Genomic DNA, 23,983 nt, shown 5'->3' on the forward strand with positions numbered 1-23,983 from the left:
CTTAAATCAAAACCAAGGAGTAGTTATTTAGATCAATATGGCACAAAAAAATCATTCTGACAAACTTATATCCCACAATGCACTTAATTTCACTTTTGGCTAACTAAAGTGCATTTTTACTTTAAGAAAACTATGACTGCAATTCCATTGGCAGTAGAAAGGTAGCCTGGTCCATCTGAGACAGGAAATACAGGGATGCTTACAGTGAGATTGTTTCATTGGCCAGAGGGCTTTTTAGTTGGTTTAGTCACTTCTGAGTCTATAAATTCTGCTGCTCAACTCACAGTGGAGTTTAGCATTGCCTTTTATAGATGCAGGCACTTAGAAACCAAATATTCCCTAAAAAACTTCCCCTGTAACTTTACAGAGTACTCAGTCTCAGAAAGAGCAACTTGTTTGTGCTCTGAAGAACACTGCTGCACAAATTCAGTCATATATATCCTAGGTGTAGTTTCTACCCTCAAAGTGACCAAGTTAGCCACCTCTTTGTAGTTCAATTAAAAAGATCAGACACTGGGTATTTTCCTAACGTCTCTGCTACCAGCTTGGGAGATACGGGCATGTTGAGACAATTTAACAATGGTCTCACATTCACTGGCAACCAGCTAATACTTACAGAAACTGACACAGTATATGAGAATTAAAATAAGTTCCAAAAGGACAAACCACTAGAGTTCTTCTAAGATTAAACGCGTTCGTTCTTTAAGAACTTCCTCAGATCAGTATGACTCTGTCATACAACATGGATTGGATATAAATGACCAGAGACTTACCCCTGGATTATAAGAGAGAGGCATGAAAGAGGTCTCTGTGTCCCAAGCTGGCATGTGCCTAGTAATGAGCAGTATTGTACCTTTACCAAGAATGATGCCACAGTATGAACAAAAGATGACAGACTTCACTAACTGGCTTAGTTTCTGGTGTCATTCCAAGGGTGTATAGTATTTGTCAGCATGAGAGGGCATGATCAACAGATTAAGCTGCTTTGCCAATGATGGTCACACCTGTCCCCTCTAGGCTTTTGAATACTGGCTAAAACACTGTCCTCCTAATAGTGCCTTTCTTGGGCAATGCCATACTAACAAACTTTCTGATATAGCTAAACCAACCCAAGGGAATCCAAAGGAATAACTGCCCAATGCCAGGAGCCTAAACAAGAAACTCCACTTCCTCCAGGCTCTCCTCACCCTGGACAATGTGAACATGCAGTTAAGGAGACAGGATTTCAAGCTGCAGAGTACCCTTGCAGTGCAGGACTACAATGCCTTCCACACATTCAGGCCAGCTACTGCACAGGTGGACACCAAAGGTGTGGTGTCTCAATCCATAACAACCAACCCACCTCAAGATTAATCAAATAGGATGATGTGCTTGACCTTCTCTATGTCCAGATTTCCACAAGCAAAGTCCTTTATCATATCCTTGCAATCTACAACGCACCCTCTATGACCCATGAAATCTATAACTCGTACTTAGTCTTACTAGATGCCCTCACCATTTAACCCAATACCATATTCCTGGAAGACTTCAACTATCCCACTATAAGTTGGGATACTTACACAACCCGAAACATAGCGATTCTTTAACTTTGTAAGCACAAACGCCTTGGACCAGATAGTTCATAGGCTCACTAGGGAATAAACATACGTGACCTAGTACTTACAAACATGGGGAAAGCTGCTCCCCAACTCCCCACCCCATATGTAGTGTCCTCTCTGGTAAGATCAGACCACAAAGTTGTTTCCTTTGTAATAAAAATCAATTCTGTGACCTCAGTTAACCCACTAACATTTAGGAACTATTCTAAGGTAAACTTCCTACCACTAGGTGATAAAATACCACAATTTCAAGCCCCCCCAAACCCTAAGAACATATCTGCCTATGCAGAATTCTTCACAAAAATCCTGTACAATCATGTCAATACATGCAGAGACAGCTATGCCTACCAGAAAAAAGCCCAGAACCAACTCAAAAAACAAACAACCTGGTGGGATCCAAACTTAAACGGGTTGTATAAAAAAAAAGTAATCATAGCCAGGATTAGGAAGTGCTATGCCCAACATGATAAAAACATTATCAATCTAAACAAATAAGAGAGCAAATTAAAACTAATAAAGCCAAATTTAAGGTAAATATAACCAGCAAAGGACAACCACAAGGCTTTCTTTAGCTATTACCAAAACCTCAAAAACAGCACACAGCAAGGTGTGAGCTGATTGTAAATGGAGTCACCTACTGGAAGATGTAGCAAACCTGCTTGCCGTCAACTTCAATTTTACCCCCCCCCCCCCCCCACCCACTGACCAGCAGAAAATACCAAACACTCCAAACTATCACTAGGGAGCAGGTCCCAGTTGCTCTCTCCATAGCCAAAAACACTGCATCGATGGTCCCAGATAATATCCCCCAGGATGCAACATAAACAGCCTGAATATGACCTATCACGATTACTTAAGTCACTGTTTAGCCACAGCCTCCAGACAGGGTTTGTGTTACACAAATGGAAAAAGTACAGTTTTGTACCTACCATAAATGTAGATGTTCGAGTGTTGACACTGCTACAGTCATTACACTTGGGTTATCCTGCCGTCAGGTAGTCCCGCAGTCGGCCAGAGTTCCAAAGTCTTGGTCCAGCGTCGGTTGCTGTCGCCTCCTCCCTGACGTCCAGTGCGACAGGGATATATAAGATGCAGCCACCATTTTCTTCAGTTTTTCTTTCCCCAGATGTCAGGTGCCCCCAAATAGGTAGGCAATTCAAATTGCTAGTAAACAATACAAAAGAAAAGCAAACAACCATTTTTAGTTACCAGCAAATACTCCCCATAGGTAATAAAGGGTAGATGCCCTAGGTAAGTACCAGAAAGTAAGAGGGGAAGGAGGGAGGGTAACCTGGACTGCAGCAGTGTCAACACTCGAACATCTACATTTATGGTAGGTACAAAACTGTACTATGTTCATCGTGTTACACTGCTGCAGTCATTACACTTGGGTGGAATCCCAAAGCTGAGGTAGGGAGGCTGGATATGTAAGGCATTAGAGGTGGCTATAAGGCCCTGCAGTACAGCAGTGGCGAAGCCAGCTCTGGATTTGGAGTATAAAGGCAAATGGTAATGTTTGGTGAAGGTATGCACAGAAGCCCATGTTGCTGCTTCCAAAATATCCTTGGTAGGTACTCCTCTGAGGTAGGCAGCTGAAGTGGCTGTTGCCCTGGTGGAGTGAGATCTAATGCTGCTAGGTACAGGTTTCCCATGGTGGGTATAGCAGAAACGTATACAGTGTCCTATCCATTTTGAAATAGTCTGCTTTGAAATGGCTTTTCCCTGTGCTCCTGCAGCGTATGCTACCAATAATTGCTCAGATTTTCTGAAAGCTTTGGTTTTGTCCAAGTAGAAGCGTAACTGTCTGTGAATGTCCAAAGAATGTAGAAGTCTCTCCCCCTTTGTTCTGTGGTTTTGGAAAAAAAGTTGGCAAGTGAATAGTTTGGTTTAGAGCCACACTTGATACCACCTTTGGCATAAACGTAGGGTTAGTTCTTAAAGACACCCTGTCCTGGTGGAAGATGAGGAAAGGTTCAACTGCCATTAGTGCCTGTAATTCTGAAACTCTTCGTGCTGATGCAATTGCCAGTAGCAGAGCAGTTTTCCAAGAGATGTATTTTATTTCTGCTGTGTTAGCTGGCTCAAAAAGAGGTAGAGTTAATTTTTCCAAAACAAAGTTGAGGTCCCAAGTTGGTGTAGGTGTTCTACAGGGCAGTCTTATGTTTTTAGCCCCTCTGAGGTATTGTTTGAGCAAAGGATTAGAAAAAATTGGTAGATCCGTGTTGTAATGAGCAGAGATAGCTGAGGCGTGGATCTTGATGGAAGAAAAAGAGAGGCCCTTGTCCAGCATCTCAGTTAAGTATTGCAGTATCTGAAGAATGTTTGGGACAAGAGGGTCAAGGCTGTGCGCTTGGTTCCAGGCACAGAATCTCTTCCATTTATCCACGTATGCTTTCCTGGAGCTAGGCCTTCTGGCCTCCAGAATGACATCCATAACAGCTTTGGAGAGAGGCATTGCTTGCTTGACTAGGGAATTTTCCATGCAGCTAGGTTTAAGGTCTTTAGCTGGCTGTGAAGAAACTGATTGCTGTGCTGTGTCAGCAACTCTGGGATTTGAGGCAAAATCCAGGGTGGTTCTTGTGCCAAGTTCTTTAAGATTGGGTACCAGTGCTGGCGTGGCCAGTCTGTTGCAATCAGTATCATTTTTGGCTCTTCCTGCCTGGCTTTTAGGAGTACCTTTGGAAGGAGAGGTAAAGGAGGGAAAGCGTATACTTGTTTTTTCCAGCTGAATGAGAGGACATCCACTTTCCATGCTTGTGGATGGTAGCTCCTTGTGCAGAATTTCTGTAATTGGCAGTTCTTTGGGGAAGCAAACAGATCTATATCTGGGCTCCACCACTTTTGTGTTATCATTCTGAATATTTGTGGATTCAGTTCTCATTCGTGTGGGTCCATAATGTTTCTGCTTAGGTCGTCTGCCGGTGTGTTTTTCTCTCCTGGTAGGAATTGTGCTTGCAGATGAACTTGGTAGTTTAGAGCTGTGTTCCACAAGGTCATGGCTTGTCTGCAGAGGGGGTAGGAGTGTGCCCCCCCCCCTTGCTTGTTTATGTACCACATAACTGAGGTGTTGTCTGTCTTTAGTAGTAATTGTCCTGGATGCAGTAGGTCCTTGAAAGCTATAATAGCATTTTGTACAGCTAGCATCTCTTTTTGATTGATGTGGAGATGTCTTTACTCTGTGGGCCACTCACCCTGGATACATTTTCCTGCCATGTGTGCTCCCCAGGTGTAATCTGATGCATCTGTTGTCAGTGTCTGCCTGGCTGTGGGTTGAGTGAAAGGCTGTCCCTTGTTGAGGTGACAAGCTTGTGCCCACCATCGAAACTCCTGTTGTAGGCAAGGAATTAGTGGTATAACCGTTTCCAAACTTTGACAGTGTTGAGACCATATGCTCTTTAGGTACCATTGTAGTTTCCTCATATGCAGTCTGGCATATGGAATTAGTAGTATGCAAGATGCCATGTAGCCCAAGGCCTGCAGAATTTTTCTTGCAGGGAGTTGGGTCTTTGTTGCCATTAATTGAAAATATTGTCAGTTGTCCTTGCTTGTCTGGCATGAGATAAGCCATCTGGGCCATTGTGTTCTAGCTGGCACCCAGGAATATTATCTGTTGTGAGAGTACTAGTTTTCATTTCTTTTCGTTTACTGTGTACCCCAGGCAGCTTAACTTTTTTATGTACGCCAGATGCTTTAATAGAATGTCCTTGCTCTCTGCTTGAATCAGGCAGTAGTCCAGGTATGGATAAATTTGAATTCCTTTTTGCCTGCAAAAATGCAATAACTGGTGCCAGGCACTTTGTGAAGACCCTGGGCGCAGTAGATAAGCCAAAGGGCAGTGCAGAGAATTCGTAATGCATTGAACCAGCTAGGAATCTGAGGTATCTTCTGCAGTTTTGTCCGATAGGGGCATGCAGGTATGCCTCTTTGAGGTCCAACGTCATGAGCCAAGCTTTCTTGCTCAGCATGGGAAGCTGCTGCTGTAGTGTCAACATCTTGAATTTCATTACATCCAGGTAAGTGTTTAGTGTAGAAAGGTCCAGAATGGGTCTCCAGGCTTTGTCCTTTCTGGGAACCAGAAAGAGTAGAGTAAAATCCTTGTCCTTGTTCCTGTGGTGGTACCTTTTGAATAGCTCTCATGTCCATGAGTGCTGTAATTTGTTTTTGAGCCTCTGCCCATTGACTTGGTGGCAGATTTGGCATTCCTTTTAGCCTTGGTAGGGTGTGAAAATGGAACCTGTAACCTTGAAATACAATGTTGAGAACCCATTTGTCTTTGGTGATGCAATGCCAGTTGTGATAGAAAAGTGCCAGTTTTCCTCCTAAGGGGGCTGCCAAGACAGAACTGTTTAGCAGCTGTAGTGGAAAGTCATGGAGTCTGTTTTTTATAAGGTTGAGGCCTGTCGTCTTCTTTCTGGCCTGGTGTGCCCCATTGTCGAGGCCTGTAAGGGCCTTGTGTCTGACCTCTACCTCTTGGGCATCTGTATCTGCCCCTTTGGACCAATTCTTTGTTGGCCAATTTCTGCTAAAACGAGGAGGCTGAACCTGTAAGAAATCTTTCACCGTTTGCATAGATTTTGCCTTATCCTCCATCTTCTTTAATACCTCCTCTGCCTTAACTCCAAACAGCACATCCCGCTGCAAAGGTGCATCCAATAATCTGACCTTAACATGATCTGGTAACGTATGTTCTTTTAACCAAGCATGCCTTCTAATGACAGAGCCTGTAACTGCTGCTCTACAGGCGGCCTCTAAGGAATCAAACCCACATTGCAAAGTATGTTTTCCCACTTGTTCAGCAGCATGCAATAAATCCTGCATTTCTTTTAAGTTAGGAGGATCTGAATCTGGAAGCATCTTTTGTTTCAACTGAGACATAAAAAATTGCTGATATTTTAGCATGTGAAACTGGCAATTCAAGGCTCTCATTGCTAAAGTTGCAGACGTATATACCTTCTTTCCCCATCTGTCTACAGCTCTGGAATCTCTGTCAGAGGGAACTGGGTTTTTTGCTGATGAGGCCTTAATCCCTTTGGGTCCCTGAGATATAGTTTCAGGGTCAGCAACAGGGCTTTTGTACAGAACTTTGTGAGAGTCAGGGACTCTAATATCTATCAGGTTTTAACTGGGGCTGGGGGTAAGGAGTCAGGGTTCAAACTGGATTCAGTGTACACATCATCCACAATGTCTAAAACTGGCGGGATAGCAAGGGGTCTGTGGTGAGGCAATAAAAGGAAGTCTCTGAGCCTTTTCTTGGATTCTGAGTAATCCTGACCTTCCCAATGGAAATGTTCCCTCATGGTATGTAAGGTCTCCCCAAAGGAGTAATCCTCAGGAGGAGAGGCTGATGGAATTGATTCCTAAGCATCAGAATCCTCAGAAGGGGGTAAAGAATATCCTAGGTCCGAGGGAGGAAGAGTCTGAGGAAATGGACACCTGGTCAGAAGATTCATAGTCTGCATCCTGTCTGGGCCTTTTATCAGGAGGTGGATGGGACCCCCCTGATCAGGGTGATTAGGTCCTTGGTCATTTTTAGCATTTGTTTCTTAGGCATGGAAGCCTGTCCTGGAGAGAGTTGCTGTTTCTTTGCTTTTAAGGGGGGCTTAGATTTAACAGAGAGTTTTAATGGTTAACTGGGTAGGTCTGAAAACACACTCTGTAACTGTGGCTTGCTCAGCTACTTAGATTCCCTCTGTAGGTTTAGGATCGGTAATCTGAAGATCTAGTGTATCCGAAGGCCCAGCCAGCTCCACGTGGGAGTCGGATGCGGTCTGTGGAAGCGGTCATCAGGGGCTACTTAGGCGCCTAGCTGAAAACCGGAGAACTGGCGACTGGCCTAGAAGAGGCCTCTTCATCGGTTTTGGGCCTTGGATGCCTGTCCTTGTGCTTTTTATGCATTGCAGTCATCGGAATTTCTGACGGCATGGTGTAATTGAATTTTCTACCAAAATAATGTCGGGCAAAATCAAACCAACGTTTAATAGTGCGCTTGTTAAACCTAGCACAAAACCGACAGCCAGTGACGTCGTGGTCAGGGCATAGGCATGGAATACAATAGGAGTGGAAATCCTTATGAGGTATTTGCTTCCCACAAGAAATACAGTTATTAACATTTACTGACATCGGTCTGAGGCAAGAAAGTGTTTCCCCAACGGGGTACTTAGCTCTTTTAGAAGACTTCGGTTCTGGATTTGGAATGAAAATCTCAGGAGTCGGCCGACCAGCACTTGCGAACTGCTTCTGCTTCGGGACCGCGCGGCAAGAAAGACTGAAGAAAATGGCATTGGCTGCATCTTATATACCCCTGTCGCACTGACGTCAGGGAGGAGGCGACAGCAACAGATGTCGGACCAAGACTTTGGAACTCTGGCCGACTGCGGGACCGCCTGATGGCAGGATAACCCAAGTGTAATGACTGCAGTAGTGTAACACGATGAACATCTGCATCAGTCCTCCCTCTGCATAAGGGGGAGGCATCAATGGACACCAGGAACTACAGTCCTGCAAGTCTGACTAGTCTCCTATGTAAAGCCACAGAAAGATCATGGAAATAATTAAGAACGTAGAAAACCTTCAAATACTGGATCCAACCCACTTTGGTTATGTCAGGGGCAGATTATGCCTACTCAACCTGGTGGACTTCTTTGAGAGGGTCAGCAATGCAATGGAGGAGGACAAAACGGAGCATACTGCCTATCTTGACCTGGCTAAGGCATTTGATACAATAACCCACTCAGGCATTGTAAACATAATCCTCCAAGTTACAAGGTGGACAGTCTGCTGGATTTCAGATAGGACCAAGGAAATTAGGATAGGGAGATCACCTTCGCAAAGAGGCCGATAACTAGCAGAGTCCCTCAGGTCTCTCTGCTTGGTCAGCTCTTTTTTGACATCAACTTCTCGGAAGTCAAGGTCAATGTTAAGGGCCTTTGGTTAACCAAGTTGGAGCAGTGACAGAATCCTTCCAATACACTAAATATCCTTCAGGAAGGACTAACAGACAAATGACTGGTTGCCAAAGCCATGGTTTACAACTTCGTGCCAAGAAATACATAATAGTACCCTTTGGGAATCAGCCAGCCAAGGAAATGGCTTATAACAGAAACCCTAAAAACAGGACCAGTACTCTGGGATTTGGGTACACATGTAGATGGTAACCTGGCTTTCGACAAAGATGTGTCTAAGGTACTAAGGAAATAATTTTGTGTTGTTCAGCTTGTAAGTAAGGGAATGGCATTTAGGTCTTAGGAAGTCATCATTCTGTATTTGACCTTCATCAGGCTCATCAGCGAGTACAACTCCTCCTTCAGTATGTACTTTAACAGGCACAAGCAACAACAATGTCCAAGTATGTTCCACACAAAAAGAATACAGGGTGGAAACAGCATGAGCTGTGCAGATAGTGCTTTGAGGCACAAATCGTTTTGAGGCAATCTATGCCTGGCATACAAGGCATGCTTGGATTCTACTCTGATGGACCTTTCACATACCTACAAAATGAAAAGCATCAGAATTACTCTATCTAGGGATTTAAATTTTGCTTGAAACATGAATAGGACACCTTGCAGGGACAAAATACGAGTCTCAGAGTTCCCCTCCCTCAAACAGGCTTCTCATTCATGTGAAAGCACAGATCTTCCCTAACCCTTTTCATCAAAAACTTGGACTATTGGATGGGAAATCAGAAATACACACTGGTCTAGCACCTGCATCCCTAATGGATAGTGGCAGCCTGTAAATATTGCCCTAGTTTACATATACCCCTTAAAATAATCGCTAAGGCACAAACTTGTGGGATACAACTGGGAAGCTTGGCTAATCTTATAAAAGCCTCAGTGGTGGTTATCTATGAACTTATTTAAAAGCATGGCATAATTTTGGCTTTCGCTTTCGCTTTCCTGCAGTATCGTAGTTCCAATGACTTACAGCTACAATTAATTTATTTTGGGCTATCAGTAGCACAATGCTAGAGTTAATGTTAGAGAGATTTGTGATAATTATATTACATGAATTACAAACCACATTAAAATAGAATTTTCAACGAGCACCAACTTTTAACAAATCCTTAAAAAAACTGTTTTAGCAGAGCGTCAAACTTCCCCTACAGCTGGACATCCATGCGTCTCTAAGGGATCTCACAATCTTGATAAGGTGAAACCTCCTTATTTCCCCAGTTCTGTGATTTCAATGTTAATACTGCCTTTGTCTTGATGTAAACAGATTTGTACAGATTTGTCTCATTTTAATACAATCTATTACTAAATCTGTATTCCCAAATAAAGTACCTTTAGCTTATGTATGACAAGGGGATGTTAATGACTTCACAGGATTCACAGAAAATAAAGTATAAACCCCATTCCTGTGATTAGTTTTTCTAAAGTTAATTAATTACAGTATTAAAAAATGAAAAAGCCTACGTGGTACTTGACCTGCAGAACCAACAGACTTCAGCCTGATAACTCAGAAAAGCTTCATCACAAAAGTAAAAATTTTAAGTGCTTTCGTCCTTTACAAATAAGGACTTTCTCAAAAATCACAACCATGCTTACATACAAGAATTTATAGTAAAACTCAAAACACGCAACTCTTAACTGGTACCTCATTAAGCAATCAATTAAAATAAAATCCCAGTAAATTAAAAGACCTCTAGTCCAAACTAATCCCTAAAAACTTCATTGTAAAAACACAACTCACTCCTACACAAAAAAGAATATTAAACCCCAAAAATATGTTATGTATATAAAAATGATGTAGAATACAGCCTGTAAAATATAAAAATGTGAAAAATTGACTGAGAAAATTTACCAAAACCAACTTCTTCATCCTAATAACATACCATTAAAAGGAAGGACTGTCTCATAAAAGATACAACCAAAAATCACAAACTCCAAAACAAAAAATACTGTACAAAATTCCTAAAGTAGTACCAAAAAAGATCCTAATATAAGGTTAATGCTCTATGTTTAAGAGCAAGCATAAGGTTAATATTGTCGTTTAACCCTGGGGGGGGACAGGGGCATTGAGACTGAGCTGCCAATAAAGCCCTCTCATCGTTAACCTATTTTAACTATAGTATTATTAAAACTTGATGCCTACTCTGCTATCAACAACTGCTGACAATCAAGTAAGACTCCTCATTTCTTTCCAATTATACAGAATAGAAAAAGAAAATGGATGTAAAAATTAAAGTCATGAGAATTAAGAACGTCTTACCTCTGCCAGCTGACCCACCACCTCGTCCCTTCTGCTGCTGTTTCTGCTGCTGCATGCCACCACGACCTCTGCCCTTTGAGATGACCTCCTCTTTAACCATATCGATAATTTCATCTGGTATCCGCAAGTATTTTATAGTACTGCCTCGAATGTAACACTCTGGCATCCTCCAAAACTTATCACCATCCTTTAAAAAAGTGTTAAAAAAAAATTCACTACTATGTTTTCTTTTCATGCTTATTTGTATGCCTAACACAATGGTATTGTAAGAAATGCTGTCCTTCACTAATCTAAGATCTGTCAGTGGGTTTGAATACCACAACTCAATCAAGAGAAAGGGAAAACCGACAGAGAAATCTACTTCAGCATTTAAATCCATGTAATCAGAGGCACTGGGACTGATTGTTAAAACTCTCTATATATAAAAAAAAAAAAAAAAAAAAAAAAAAAAAGTTTACTGGACTAGTAGACTTGTTGCTGACTGGATTTCAGCTAGAAGGTCAGCCAGCAAACACCCCCTGAATATAAAAATGAGTATATCCCCAAGTGAATTACTTCAGTCTGCAAGTTCTGCAGTGTTCAAATAACCCAGCTTGCTCTTTTCTACTATGGAGTATGTACTAGTCTCCCCTTCACAGTCTCTGTATCCTTTTGTCTGAGATTGGTACAGCTCTACCTGTCTTTTTACAAAACTATGTTCATACCTACTCACAGATCTCTTACCATATTTGCTTACAGAATAACCATACATGTTATTTAAGCATTCGTCACATTGTTCAGCTCTGCAATTCCAACACATTGTTCATATTTACATTAATGATTCAAATCAAGTATTGAGCTATACATATACAGAAGCAGCTCAGCACATTGTCATTCCATTGCATCCTTGTGAACATATGCCTCAAATTCCATGTCTAACAATTCAAGGTAACCAAGCAGGTAAATAATAACAACACAGAGACTTCAGATGGATTAAATGGCCGCAGCCATGTGTTTATTGCCAATCATGGTCAATGACTTTTTCTCTAATAGAAGCCAATTATTATGAGATGTGCGCAAGGCAGGAATATCAGGGAGGCCATTTATTTCTTTCATAGCATTCCCCTAAACCTACAGGACAACAGACAGCACTGTCGCTATCCGGCCCTTTTTTATGTATCATACCCATTTCATAACCACTTTTTCCACAGTTCATCACAATTCTTCTGGGCCGCCTTACAATCTGTCAAGGGGGCCATTGCCGGGCTGATAAGTCCCCTGGTAACAATCCCTTGGGGCTGTCTGGCCTGCAGAAGGTCCAGCTGAAGAGTCCTGTGACCCCCCCCCCACTTACCTTGGCCTCCCTTACATTTCCTGCCTTCCGCTTACATGACTGCGACAGACTAGCCTGACCTATCTATCTTACCCAGAGGAGAAGGCGAAAACCTGAAAAAACCCATTGGGAAAACAGGAAATTCCTTCTCGACCCCTAATGCGATCGCCTTGTTGGTCACCAGGTTCCTTGAGTACCTTTATCTGACCCTAAACTGACTGGTAACAACCCCCTGCTTTTACGAGGGGGTGGGTTGGGTGGGACAAGGTGTCCAGGTAGGGATCAAGAAGACTGATTTGGTTTGTTCCCAGCCTTTTCAATCCTTCCTCTAGCCAGCCCATCCCACCCTACCCTCCTACCTACCTGGTCCTACCTGCCTCCCCCCCCCCCCCACTGAAACCTGAGTCCGAGCTGACCCGACTCAGATAAATGGCAGCTTGCTGCTATATGGCTTGCAAACTGTTGTTGTCTGAGACTGGTACAGCTCTACCTGTCATTTTACAAAACTAAATTCATACCTACTCACAGATCTCTTACCATAGATGCTTACAGAATAACCATACATGTTATTTAAGCATTCGTCACATTGTTCAGCTCTGCAATTCCAACACATTGTTCATATTTCCATTAATGATTCAATCAAGTATTGAGCTATACATATACAGAAGCAGCTCAGCACATTGTCATTCCATTGCATCCTTGTGAACATATGCCTCAAATTCCATGTCTAACAATTCAAGGTAACCAAGCAGGTAAATAATAACAACACAGAGACTTCAGATGGATTAAATGGCCGCAGCCATGTGTTTATTGCCAATCATTGTCAATGACTTTTTCTCTAATAGAAGCCAATTATTATGAGATGTGCGCAAGGCAGGAATATCAGGGAGGCCATTTATTTCTTTCATAGCATTCCCCTAAACCTACAGAACAACAGACAGCACTGTCGATATCTGGCCCTTTTTTATGTATCATACCCATTTCATAACAACTTTTTCCACAGTTCATCACAATTCTTCTGGGCCGCCTTACAATCTGCCAAGGGGGCCATTGCTGGGCTGATAAGTCCCCTGGCAATAATCCCTTGGGGCTGTCTGGCCTGCGGAAGGTCCATCTGAAGAGTCCTGTGACCCCCCCCCCCACTTACCTTGGCCTCCCTTACCTTTCCTGCCTTCCGCCACAGAAGGGAGGAAAGTTCCTCCCTTCCGCCAGCACATCTCAATCTACTCTAGGTGAATGCCCTTCAGAGGCAGACCTGCCTGTAATTTCATGTAAAATACCCGTGAACCTTCTTCCGATAAATGAACCCCATCTTTCTCATACCTATCCGGCCAACAGACCCGAATGCCAGGGTGGGGAATGTACAACCCCTTAATGGCCTTTAAAATCTTAGCCATAGAATTATTAATTCTCCGTTTCATTCTTTCCACAGCTTTTATGGACCTAACCCCTTTCCATCTTTTTCTCTGTACCACATCTGACCAACAAATAATGGCTTGTGGCCAGCATTCATGTATGCAATTAATTTCCCGTACCATAGAACTAATTAAACCTTTTACTGATTGTTGACCAATATCATTGCCCCCTAGGTGTAACACGATGACTGCAGGAGGTTTACCACTTCTCGCTGCTTGTTGCATTACTGTACTAAGCTGGTGCCACCGCATTCCTGACACCCCATACCAAACTGTTTTGCCTGAAGCTTGTTCTCTTTGGAAGGATAAGCCCGGCCTGCTCTGCACCCAGAGGTGGAGTCTCCGAACAAAGGAATGGCCAACTATCCAGATGTATTTCTGTTCTGCAGATGTCTGCTGAAATGCAATTAACAAGAGTTAGAGCTGTTTACACCTTACATAACTTTTATAAGCCTTGGATTTCCATCTACCCATCCTCACAATGTCAGCCTGTGACGCCCCCATTGCATGTGCGTATGAGGCTGCACCTATCCGAAAAGAATGCAATGTATACCTACTTGTGTCCAAGCCCATCAACTTAACTGCCTGCTTTAAAACTGCTCTCACCTGATAATGTGTAAGTGTCTCACCTTGCTGATGGCAGAAAAATGGACCACCTAATACACCACTATAACTCCGGTACTCCAGTATCACTTTAGTCACATTCCATTCTAATCCCTCTGGGGTAACTACTCTTACCCATTGACCTCTGCCTTCTTGATCAGTTTTGGCTTTTTGCCACATAAATCCAGGTGTCATCACCCAGCACATGTACATGTTCTAAAGGCAGTACTGTCCCCTGGCTTTTCTTGCTCAGTTGGACAATTTCTGACCATCTGAATGCCCCGCAAAAAGTCAGCAAAAAGGCAGCTTTAAATAATGATACCTCATAAGAAGAGGAACAAACCTCTGAAACAGCAATCCATAGCTTGCTTAATACAGCTGGACCCATGGGGTGCCTCTTGGGTGTTTGTCTCCCCCAACCTTTAAACACCGCGCGTACTTGGAAAGTGTTAGCTAGATCCTTCAAACCCAAAGCCTGATGAAACCAATTCAAGGCTGACAATGAGCTTCTCGCTCTGCCCAGACTCCAACCTTTTTTCATCACCATGATGTAAGACCTGATTTGGTGAGGTGGAATAGGCCAAATGGATTCCCAGCCTCTGGCTATTCTGGTTTGCAAGAACTGCTGTATACATTTATTGTATCTTACCCTTGTTCTTCCACTGAGAGAATTACACATTAGCAACCATTCTAGTCTGTCCATAAGGCCCATAATTGAACTGGCACTGGTGTCGGAGAAGGACTTGCCCTTGGGGCCAGCGACCGGAAACGGGGCCACTGCAAACGAGAAAGGGAATCTGCCAATGAGTTATCGATGCCGGGAATGTGTTGTGCCTTAACTGTCACATTAAATGTCAAGCACTTAAATGTAAAATATCTCATCATCCTACCTAATAACCCCTTTTCCCCCCAGCTGATTATTGACTATATGCACTACACTATTGTTGTCAGAACGCAACCAAACCACTCTTTCATTTGCGCTCCTCAAATTTCCAATGCCACCACTACTGGGAAGAATTCCATATCTGCGATTGAAATGTCTACCCTGTTTTTCACTCGAGTCGGCCAGGCCATGCTGAACCAGTGATCTTGAAAATAACCCCCAAAGCTAATTCCCCTCGCTGCATCTGTAAACAACTGAGCAGGAGGTAGATGGTCTCTCTGCTGCCAAATTGCTATCCCACTGTAGTCTGATAAAAAACTCCACCACACACCTAGATCCTCCTTCATACCTTGTGTGATCCTAATCCAGTGGTGTGGCTTTGTGCACCCTGACCCCTTAGCAGCTAAGTGCCTCATAAATGAGCGCCCTACAGGAATCACTTTGTATGCAAAATTCATTAACCCTACTAATTCTTGTAACTGTTTAAGGGTTATCTTATTCTGTATTAGCACTTGACTTAAGAGTAGCCGTAATTTCTGCACCTTGTCAATAGGAAGCCTGCACTGACCTTTCGAGCTATCAATCTCTATACCCAGGAAAGCCAATCTGTTCGTCGGGCCCTCTGTTTTATCCATTGCTAGCAGCACCCCTAGCTCCTTGCAAATCTGTTGAAATGTATCCAATGCTTGTTGACATTCCCCTATGTCCTCCTTCCCAATGAATAGAAAGTCATCCAAATAATGAACAACTCTGTCTTCCCCTACCCGCTGAGCCACCAACCAGTGTAAGAAGGAACTGAATTTCTCAAAAGTAGCACATGCTACTGAACAACCCATAGGCATGCATTTATCCATGTAATACTGGCCTTCGAATGCCAAACCTAACCACCCTTGGTCTTTAGAAGCAATGGGTAAAAGTCTGAAAGCAGACTATATGTCAGCTTTTGCCATAAGGGCCCCACTTCCCTTCACCTTGACTTTCTTAACTGCTTCATCAAAGGAAGCATAATGCACTGATGCCCCTATCCCATTTATGTAGTCATTTACTGAATTCCCCTGCGGATAGGATAAGTGGTGAATGAGCCGAAATTCACCTGGCTTCTTTTTGGGTACTACGCCAATAGGAGAAACCTTAAATGCTCTTCTTGGTGGGCATGGAAATGGGCCTGCCAGTCTGCCCGCTTCCAATTCTTTATTTATCTTTTCTCTGACTATGTCCGGATGCTCTTCTGCTGACGTCCAAGTTCTTGACCCAAGCCCCTTGCTTCCTACCTTTTGCTGGTATCCTGAAGCCCTTGGTGAACCCCTCTTCTAGTAATGTTGCTGCTTCTCTATCTAGATACGCTTTGAGCCATTCCCTTAAAATATCCCCTTTTACCGGCGTTGGGAGATGGAACTGCGTACCCTTTAAAGGTGGTGGGTGAGTAAAAACTTTTGTTCTGGGGGCTTGAGAGAAGAAAACAAGCCTTGGCTGGGTGGTTTACCTTAACACAAGCCATGCATTGATGCCTAAATAGAAGTTGATATCGACACTGACCGAAGTTGTACTGATAACACTTCCCAGCACCCCCATCTATTCTGTCCCATTGGTTGTCTGTTGTTAAACCAAACTTATAAGTGTTATACCCATTTTGATTAACCGGAAAAACACAATCTGTTGTTGCTGCATCTCTGCTTGTATCTAGCCAGCACAAAAGCCCCACATCCAACCATGCCCAAGACCTCTCTGGGTATGACTGCCTCATCCTTCTGTAGTCCTCATCATACCTCAACCATCTGTGGCCCCCTTGAGCAAAGCGCATCGTGGTTACCCTATTAAAGTGCGTCCACATGTCTTTTGCTTTGGTAGGACATCTTATCACCTAAAGTTTGAGCATAAATAGAGTAACTGATCGCCCATTTTTCCCATGTTCTTCTTACTTGTAACCTCCTTTTTTTGGATACTGAATATTCAACCCTGCCATCTTTATCTCTTTCCTTTTCTTCATCCTACCTGTTCAACAATGAAAATATATCCACGTATTCCCCACTTGCAATCTGCCGTTTCACTTTTTCACTTAAATGAAAACCTAGTGGCAAGTCTAACGTAACTGCACCACTGTACTTAACTAGCTCCGAGTCTCCCCTCCCCCCTTCCAGTACAGTCTGGCCATTGTCCCCTGGTCGCATTACTTTTTCAATATCCCGTTTACCTTTGAGTTGTGATAACAAGGCTCCCATTTGGTCTAAAAGTGTATTGTTAGTTTGGGGACACCCAACTCCAGCCATGGAGCCCCCCATTGTTATTGCTGACTCAGAGTCCTCTGCTGTCTGCTTGTTGTCAAGCCCAACCATGTCCCTCACTGTATTTTGACGCTGTGAACTCATTCGATTAACCTTGCAGTGTTCTCCAGGCAAAGATTCATAGTACATTAATTCCTCATCTAATATACCTTGGTTTTGTAACCACTGCAAACACTTCTGATCCATAATAGGCATATTCTTACCTTCCCTCTTGCGCTTTTTGCAGTGTTTCTTCTTATCCTTATGTTTCTGAGCATTTCCAGCATTCCTGTCCTGACCATCCTATTTCTATTTACCCTCCGACTAACATTTGGGATCCTGAGCTGGGTCCTGCTTGAGTGTCAGGGAGCAGGTTACCCGCAGGTTGAACATTAACTGCTTGAGGCACCTGCCCTGACCCTACTGTCCGGTGAAACAGATCCTCCCACCATGATCTCCCTTTTATGCTCAACAAGGTCTGCATTTGTGTTTGCATTTGAGGATCCATCTAATCAGTGAAAACACAAAACATACACGTTATCCTGGCCCTACCTGCCCCCCCCCCCCCCCCCCCCACTGAAACCGGAGTCCGAGCTGACCTGCCTCAGACAAATGGCAGCTTGCTGCTATTTGGCTTGCAAGCTGTTGTTTTGTTTGTTAACCATTATCCTCCTTCCCCCACAACCACTAATTATCAGCCTTCCCAGCCATTCAGTTCTATTATAGGGCGACAGCTACAGACTGGCCCAATCATTTATTCTCAAAATAAAAGATAAGTCACATGAAGCAGTCATCAAACTATCAAGGAATTTTTCCTGGAAGCTCCAACTTCCCCTGTCACTACAGTGGCTGGTAACACAGCTCGCAATACTGGGCTCTAATACTGCTTGTTCTCTGCATGCCAGGCCATATCTACAGCTTACTCTGCTTGGTGCACCAGCCCCACACTGTCCTTACCTACTGCTCAATATCCAGTCTCTACTGGATGAAAATACAAATAGTGGAATGAGCCATATCCAAATCACCAGGATGGGCAAGCTGGCATCAGTCACGCACTCTCATCCATCCTGTCTGGCTGCTAGTCTACCTTGCATCATTCTGGGCAGTAGTTAGGGCTTTATTCTTCAACTACTCAGAGGCTTGTCTATCTAATCCTCACATCTCACATTACATGACAAGCTGCAGCTTTCTTTGCACAGACTATCCCCAGCATAAGACATGTGCATGCAAAACAGCAATTCTGCCAACCTGTCAACCACCTGAAGGAAAGGTGAAAAAAAATAAAAAAACAGTAGAGAGGAGGATAAAGTGAGTACTGATTGCATTCTTCTTTTTTTTTCTTTAACCTGTGCTTTCCATACCTTCTTCATTCAATGCACTCCACCGCCACCTAGGTATGCCCCTGTGGCTTCAGTGCTGCCATTTTCTCTGGCCCACAAAAGACTACATTAGATAAATACAGACTCGTATGCTTTATTATATAGAAACAAAATCAGGCCGGATAGAAGGGAACAAAAAATAAATGAACTGATTAACTGACGGACTATTATATACATGCATGCTTACATCTCAACAGCTTCTATAAAATGGCAATCTGGCTCACACGGGATCAGTATTTATACAGAGGTGCAAGCCCATGGAAAGCTTCTTAAAGGTATACATACATACATACTGCTCTACACTATCGCTGACCTGTCCTCCACAGATTGACAACCATGGATGGACAATTCCCTATGGTTTCTCCTGCTAGTCTGGTTGGCATGGGCATCCTGAGACAGTGCAGCAACTGCCTCATGTACACAGACAACCATCTACTACCACCACCTAGGAAGACAGTATGTGAGAGATGCAATTACATTAAGTACCTAGAATCCTTACCGCCTCAGTCACAAGCCAGTATATGTCTGGCACTGAGAAGGTTGTCTGCGCACACACTACAAACACCACACCTCTACCATCACAAACACCAGTACAACATACTCCTACATATGCAGAGGTTCTCAACAAAAACTTACCTAAACAAGAGAGACCTCCAGAACGCGCGCACACACACACACACACACACACACACACACACACACACACACACACACACACACACACACACGTCTCTCACAGCCTCTAAGGCCTAGCCACAAACCCAACATACTAATCAAAGGACACTATCGTGAGACACAGATGTACCCCTCATCAGGCTAGACAAGGAGAAATTCATGATAAGTTGCTTGTCAGGTGCTAGAATCCACCATAACATGCACACACTCAAGTCTCTTAACAGCAGGTATGGTTATGACTCTTTCATAGTCCATATTGGTGTGAATGACTTGAGACGTACCTCTAGACTATATGAAAACAGGCATGATTCAGCTCGTGTCCCAGGCAGTATGTCCCTAGCCTTAAGTAGCATCCTACAGTCACCCAGAATGATGCCTCCATACAAAGAGAAAATGACTAACAATTGGCTTAGTTTCTGGTGTCATTCCAAGGGGATCCAGTACCTGGCAGCCTGGGAAAACATGATGACGGACCACGATACTTTCCCAGAAATGGTCTTCATCTGTCTCCAGTGGGCTTTAAGCTTCTGGCAAAGGTTCTTGCCTCCTCCATAGTGCCTTTTTTAGGCAAAGTCATGAGCACACAATTGCCAATGTTAAAGGTCATGCTGCTAAACGCTAGGAGTCTTAGCATGAAACTGCACTCACTGCAAGCATTCCTCACCCTGGTGGATCCTGACAATTGTCCAGTCACTGAAAACTGGTTCAAAGCTGCAGACAGCACCCCAGCCTTACCAGATTACTCATCCTGCCATACTTTCCATCCCCAAACGGAGGGCTACAAAGCCAAAGGAGATGGAGTTTCAATATTTATCAAAGGCATACACACCTCCAGACTGGTCAAATAGTATGAAGCACAGGAGACACTCAAGTTCAGTTAACTGTTGACAAACACCTACTCAAATCATAGATGGCTACAGACCCCAACCATGACTCGGGATGCCCACCTCCACCTATCTGGAGTTACTTCAATCCATCAAGATTCACCCCTCTACCCTGATCCTGTGTGACTAACTACCCAACCATAGAGTGGAACACCTATTCTAGCCAAACATGAATGCCCAGAGATTCCTCAACTTTGTCAGTGCCAATACACTGGATCTACTGGTCGACAGCCACAAGAGGTGAAATTATCCTGGACCTGGTACTAACCAACATGAATAGCCACTATAGCACCCCTACAGTGTCATCCTCCTTGGTAAGATCTGACCATAAAGTGATCACTTTTGAAGGCAGCATCTCCCCTGACACCTTGCTTTTCAGGGTCAAACAAAAAAACTTTTCCAAAGCTGACTACAATCTCCTAAGAGCAGGTATAAGCAGTTTCACAGCCACTGTCCCTTCAGTTGGAACTAGAACTAATGGCCAAGCCTGCACCAAAAAAAAACTATGAGAGCACCTACAGTGGATATAAAAAGTGTACACACCCCTGTTAAAATGCCAAGTTTTTGTGATATAAAAAAACGAGACCACAATAAATCATTTCAAAACTTTTCTCACATTTAATGTGACCTGTAACCCGTACAATTCAATTGAAAAACAAACCAATCTGTCAGGGGAAAAATATAAAAAAAATACAAAAACATACAATAAGCTGGTTGCATAAGTGTGCACACCCTTAAACTAATACTTTGCTGAAGCATCTTTTGATTTAATTACAGCATTAAGTTTTCTTGGGTACACACCTGCCATCAATTAGAGAGACTTCGATTAACCCCAAATAAAGTTCAGCTGTCCTAGTAGGATTTTTCTGACATTTACTCAGATGCTTGCTACAGCAAAAGCCATGGTTCGCAGAGAGTTTACAAAGCATCAAAGGTATCTCATTGTTGAAAGGCATCGGTCAGGAAAAGGGTACAAAAACATTTCCACACCATTCGATATACCATGGAACACAGTGAAGACAGTCATCAAAAAGTGGAGAAAATATGGGACAACAGTGACATTGCAAAGAAATAGACATCCCTCCAAAATTGATGAAAAGACAAGACTAAAACTGTTCGGGGAGGCTGCCAAGAGACCTACAGCAACACTGAAGGAGCTGCAGGAATTTCTGGCAGGTACTGGTTGTGTACTAAAATGTGACAAAAATCTCCCGTATTCTCCATATGTCTGGGCTATGGGGTAGGGTTGCAAGATGGAAGCCTTTTCTTTTCTTACACAGAAAAACATCCAGGCCTGGCTAACATTTGCAAAACAATACATCAAGTCTCCCAAAAGCATGTGGGAAAGTGTGTTACGGTCTGATGAGACCAAGGTTTAACTTTTTGGCCACAATTCCAAAAGGTATGTTTGGCACAAAAACAACACCGCATCACCAAAAGGGCACCATCCCCACAATGAAGCATGGTGGTGGCAGTATCATGCTTTTGGGGTTGCTTTTCTTCAGCTGGAACTGGGGCTTTAGTCAAGGTGGAGGGAAATTATGAACAGTTCCAAATACCAGTAACTTTTGGCCTAAAATATTCAGGCGTCTGGTAGAAAGCTGAAGATTAAGAGGAATTTCACCTTTCAACATGACAATCACCCCAAGCATACATCCAAATCAACAAAAGAATGGCTTCACCAGAAAAAAAATTAAAGTTTTGGAATGGCCCAGCTAGAGTCCAGACCTAAATCCAATAGAAAATTTGGGGGTGACCTGAAGAGGGCTGTGCACAAAAGCTGCCCTCGCAATCTGACAGATTTGGAGCGCTTTTGCAAGGAAGAGTGTGCAAATATTGCCAAGTCAAGATGTGCTATGCTGATTGACTCCTACCCAAGAAGGCTGAATCTTCTTCTTTCAGCTTTTCCTGGTTAGGGGTCGCCACAGCGGAACTCTGGTCCGCTAATGACTGGCAGTAGATTTTTACGGTGCAGAGTTGCCAGCCCGACGCCCAACATTCAACGAAGGCACGCCCATTCATGCATACCTTTCGATCGCGGGGAGGATATGCAGACTCCACACAGAAGGCGCTCCAGACGAGAATTGAACGGGAGTACCTCTTGCTGTGAGGCGACAAGCTAGAAGACTGAATGCTGTAATTAAATCAAAAAGCGCTTCAACAAAGTATTAGTTTAAGGGCGTGCACACTTATGCAACCAGCTTATTATACAGGTTTTATTTTTTATATTGTTTCCCCTAACAGATTTGTTTGTTTTTCAATTGAATTTTACAGGTTATAGGTCACATTAAAGGTGGGAAAAGTTCTGAAATTATTTATTGTGGTCTCATTTTTTTATATCACAAAAACCTGGCATTTTAACAAGGGTGTGTACACTTTCGGCAATACCGGACAGGACCAAATCATCTTCCTCAAGAAGAGTAAACTTGTCTGGTGGACAGCAGCCATAAACAAATTCTATAACAAAAGGAAAATAACTGCTGTCCAGGACGAAGAAGGACCAGGTGGCACATTGGAAGCAATCTCTCCTTTGTCTGAACAAGCAAATAAAGTCACTAGTGAGATCCTCTATGAGTCCAACTTATCCACATCCACTAAGGACGAATACAAGCCCTTCTTCACATACATCCACATTCTCAAAGGCAACACCCAATCTGCTCTGACCTGGTGATCAAGAACACAACATAGAGAAAACTGTAGATATAGCCAACCTGCAGGCAGACTGGTTCAGTGAAAACTTTTACCCCCTGTCCCAATCAGTAAACCAGGACATACCCAGCACCTGCCCCCCCCCCCCCCAATCACCAGGGAGCAGGTCTTTAATGCCATCTCAAAGGCAAAAAATACAGTCTCCATGGGACCTGACAACATCCCTGGCCATGTCCTACATGAACTCAGGTATGAGCTCTCAGCTCCATTTGGCACCCTATTTAACCAAAGCCTGAGCACCAGCTTTGTCCCAGCCGAATGGAGGACAGCCACTACCATCCCTCTACACAAAGGTAGAGCGTCCACTGACCCAAGCAATCATAGGCCAGTCAGCCTAACTAGCCTGATCTGCAAGGCCATGGAACCCATAATCATGGACCTTACAAACAAGGACATTGCCAACCTCTAAACACTGGACCCCATACAGTGTGGTTTTGTCAAAAGAGATCATGCCTGTTAAAACTTGGTTGAATTCTTCGAAACAGTCACTAAAGCCATGGACGAGGGAAGATGATGCACACCACCTACCTTAACCTAGTGCAAGCCTTTGAGACTATTCCCCACTCTGGCATTATAGACAAACTCTCCCAGCTAGACATTAACCCGTATGTTACCAGATGGGTAGCTAACTGGCTCACTGATAGAACCCACTCAGTCAAAATAAGGGAAACCAACTCTAGTAGTAGACCCGTAATGAGCGGTGTATCCAAGTGATCGGTCTCAGGGCCTCTACTGTTTGGGATATACTTTGAGATGCAAGTCAAAACCAGTGGTCTATGGCTGACCAAGTTTGCAGATGACTGCAAGCTGGGTGTAGTCTTAAATTCCCCCTAGTGCTGTGAACATCCTCCAAGAGGACCTTACCCAAACTAATGACTGGTGCCAGAAGCTTGGCCTCAAACTGAATGCCAAGAAACGCATCATTACTCCCTTTGGGAAAATGGTGCCCTCACTAATTATCACAACATACTAAGCACCCAGTCAGTAGTGAGGGACTTAGGCACCCAGGTTGATACCACCTGACTTCTGACCACCATGTTGACTTCGTTGAACA

The 23,983-nt window shown here is 43.5% G+C and overlaps 1 protein-coding gene across 2 annotated transcripts in view; it reads right to left on the reverse strand.

The window, feature by feature from the left end:
• The window catches only part of LSM4 (LSM4 homolog, U6 small nuclear RNA and mRNA degradation associated), a 426,988-nt gene that overhangs the window by 188,179 nt on the left and 214,826 nt on the right, over positions 1-23,983 (reverse strand). For both annotated transcript variants that reach the window (XM_044053837.1, XM_044053838.1), the window contains exon 4: positions 10,809-10,995. In XM_044053837.1, the coding sequence (XP_043909772.1) occupies positions 10,809-10,995 (187 nt within the window). The remainder of the gene's footprint in view (positions 1-10,808; positions 10,996-23,983) is intronic.

The sequence above is a fragment of the Protopterus annectens genome, chromosome 13.part0 (genome assembly GCF_019279795.1).
Source record: "Protopterus annectens isolate FY-2018-M chromosome 13.part0, PAN1.0, whole genome shotgun sequence".
NCBI classification, from domain to species: Eukaryota; Metazoa; Chordata; order Ceratodontiformes; family Protopteridae; genus Protopterus; species Protopterus annectens.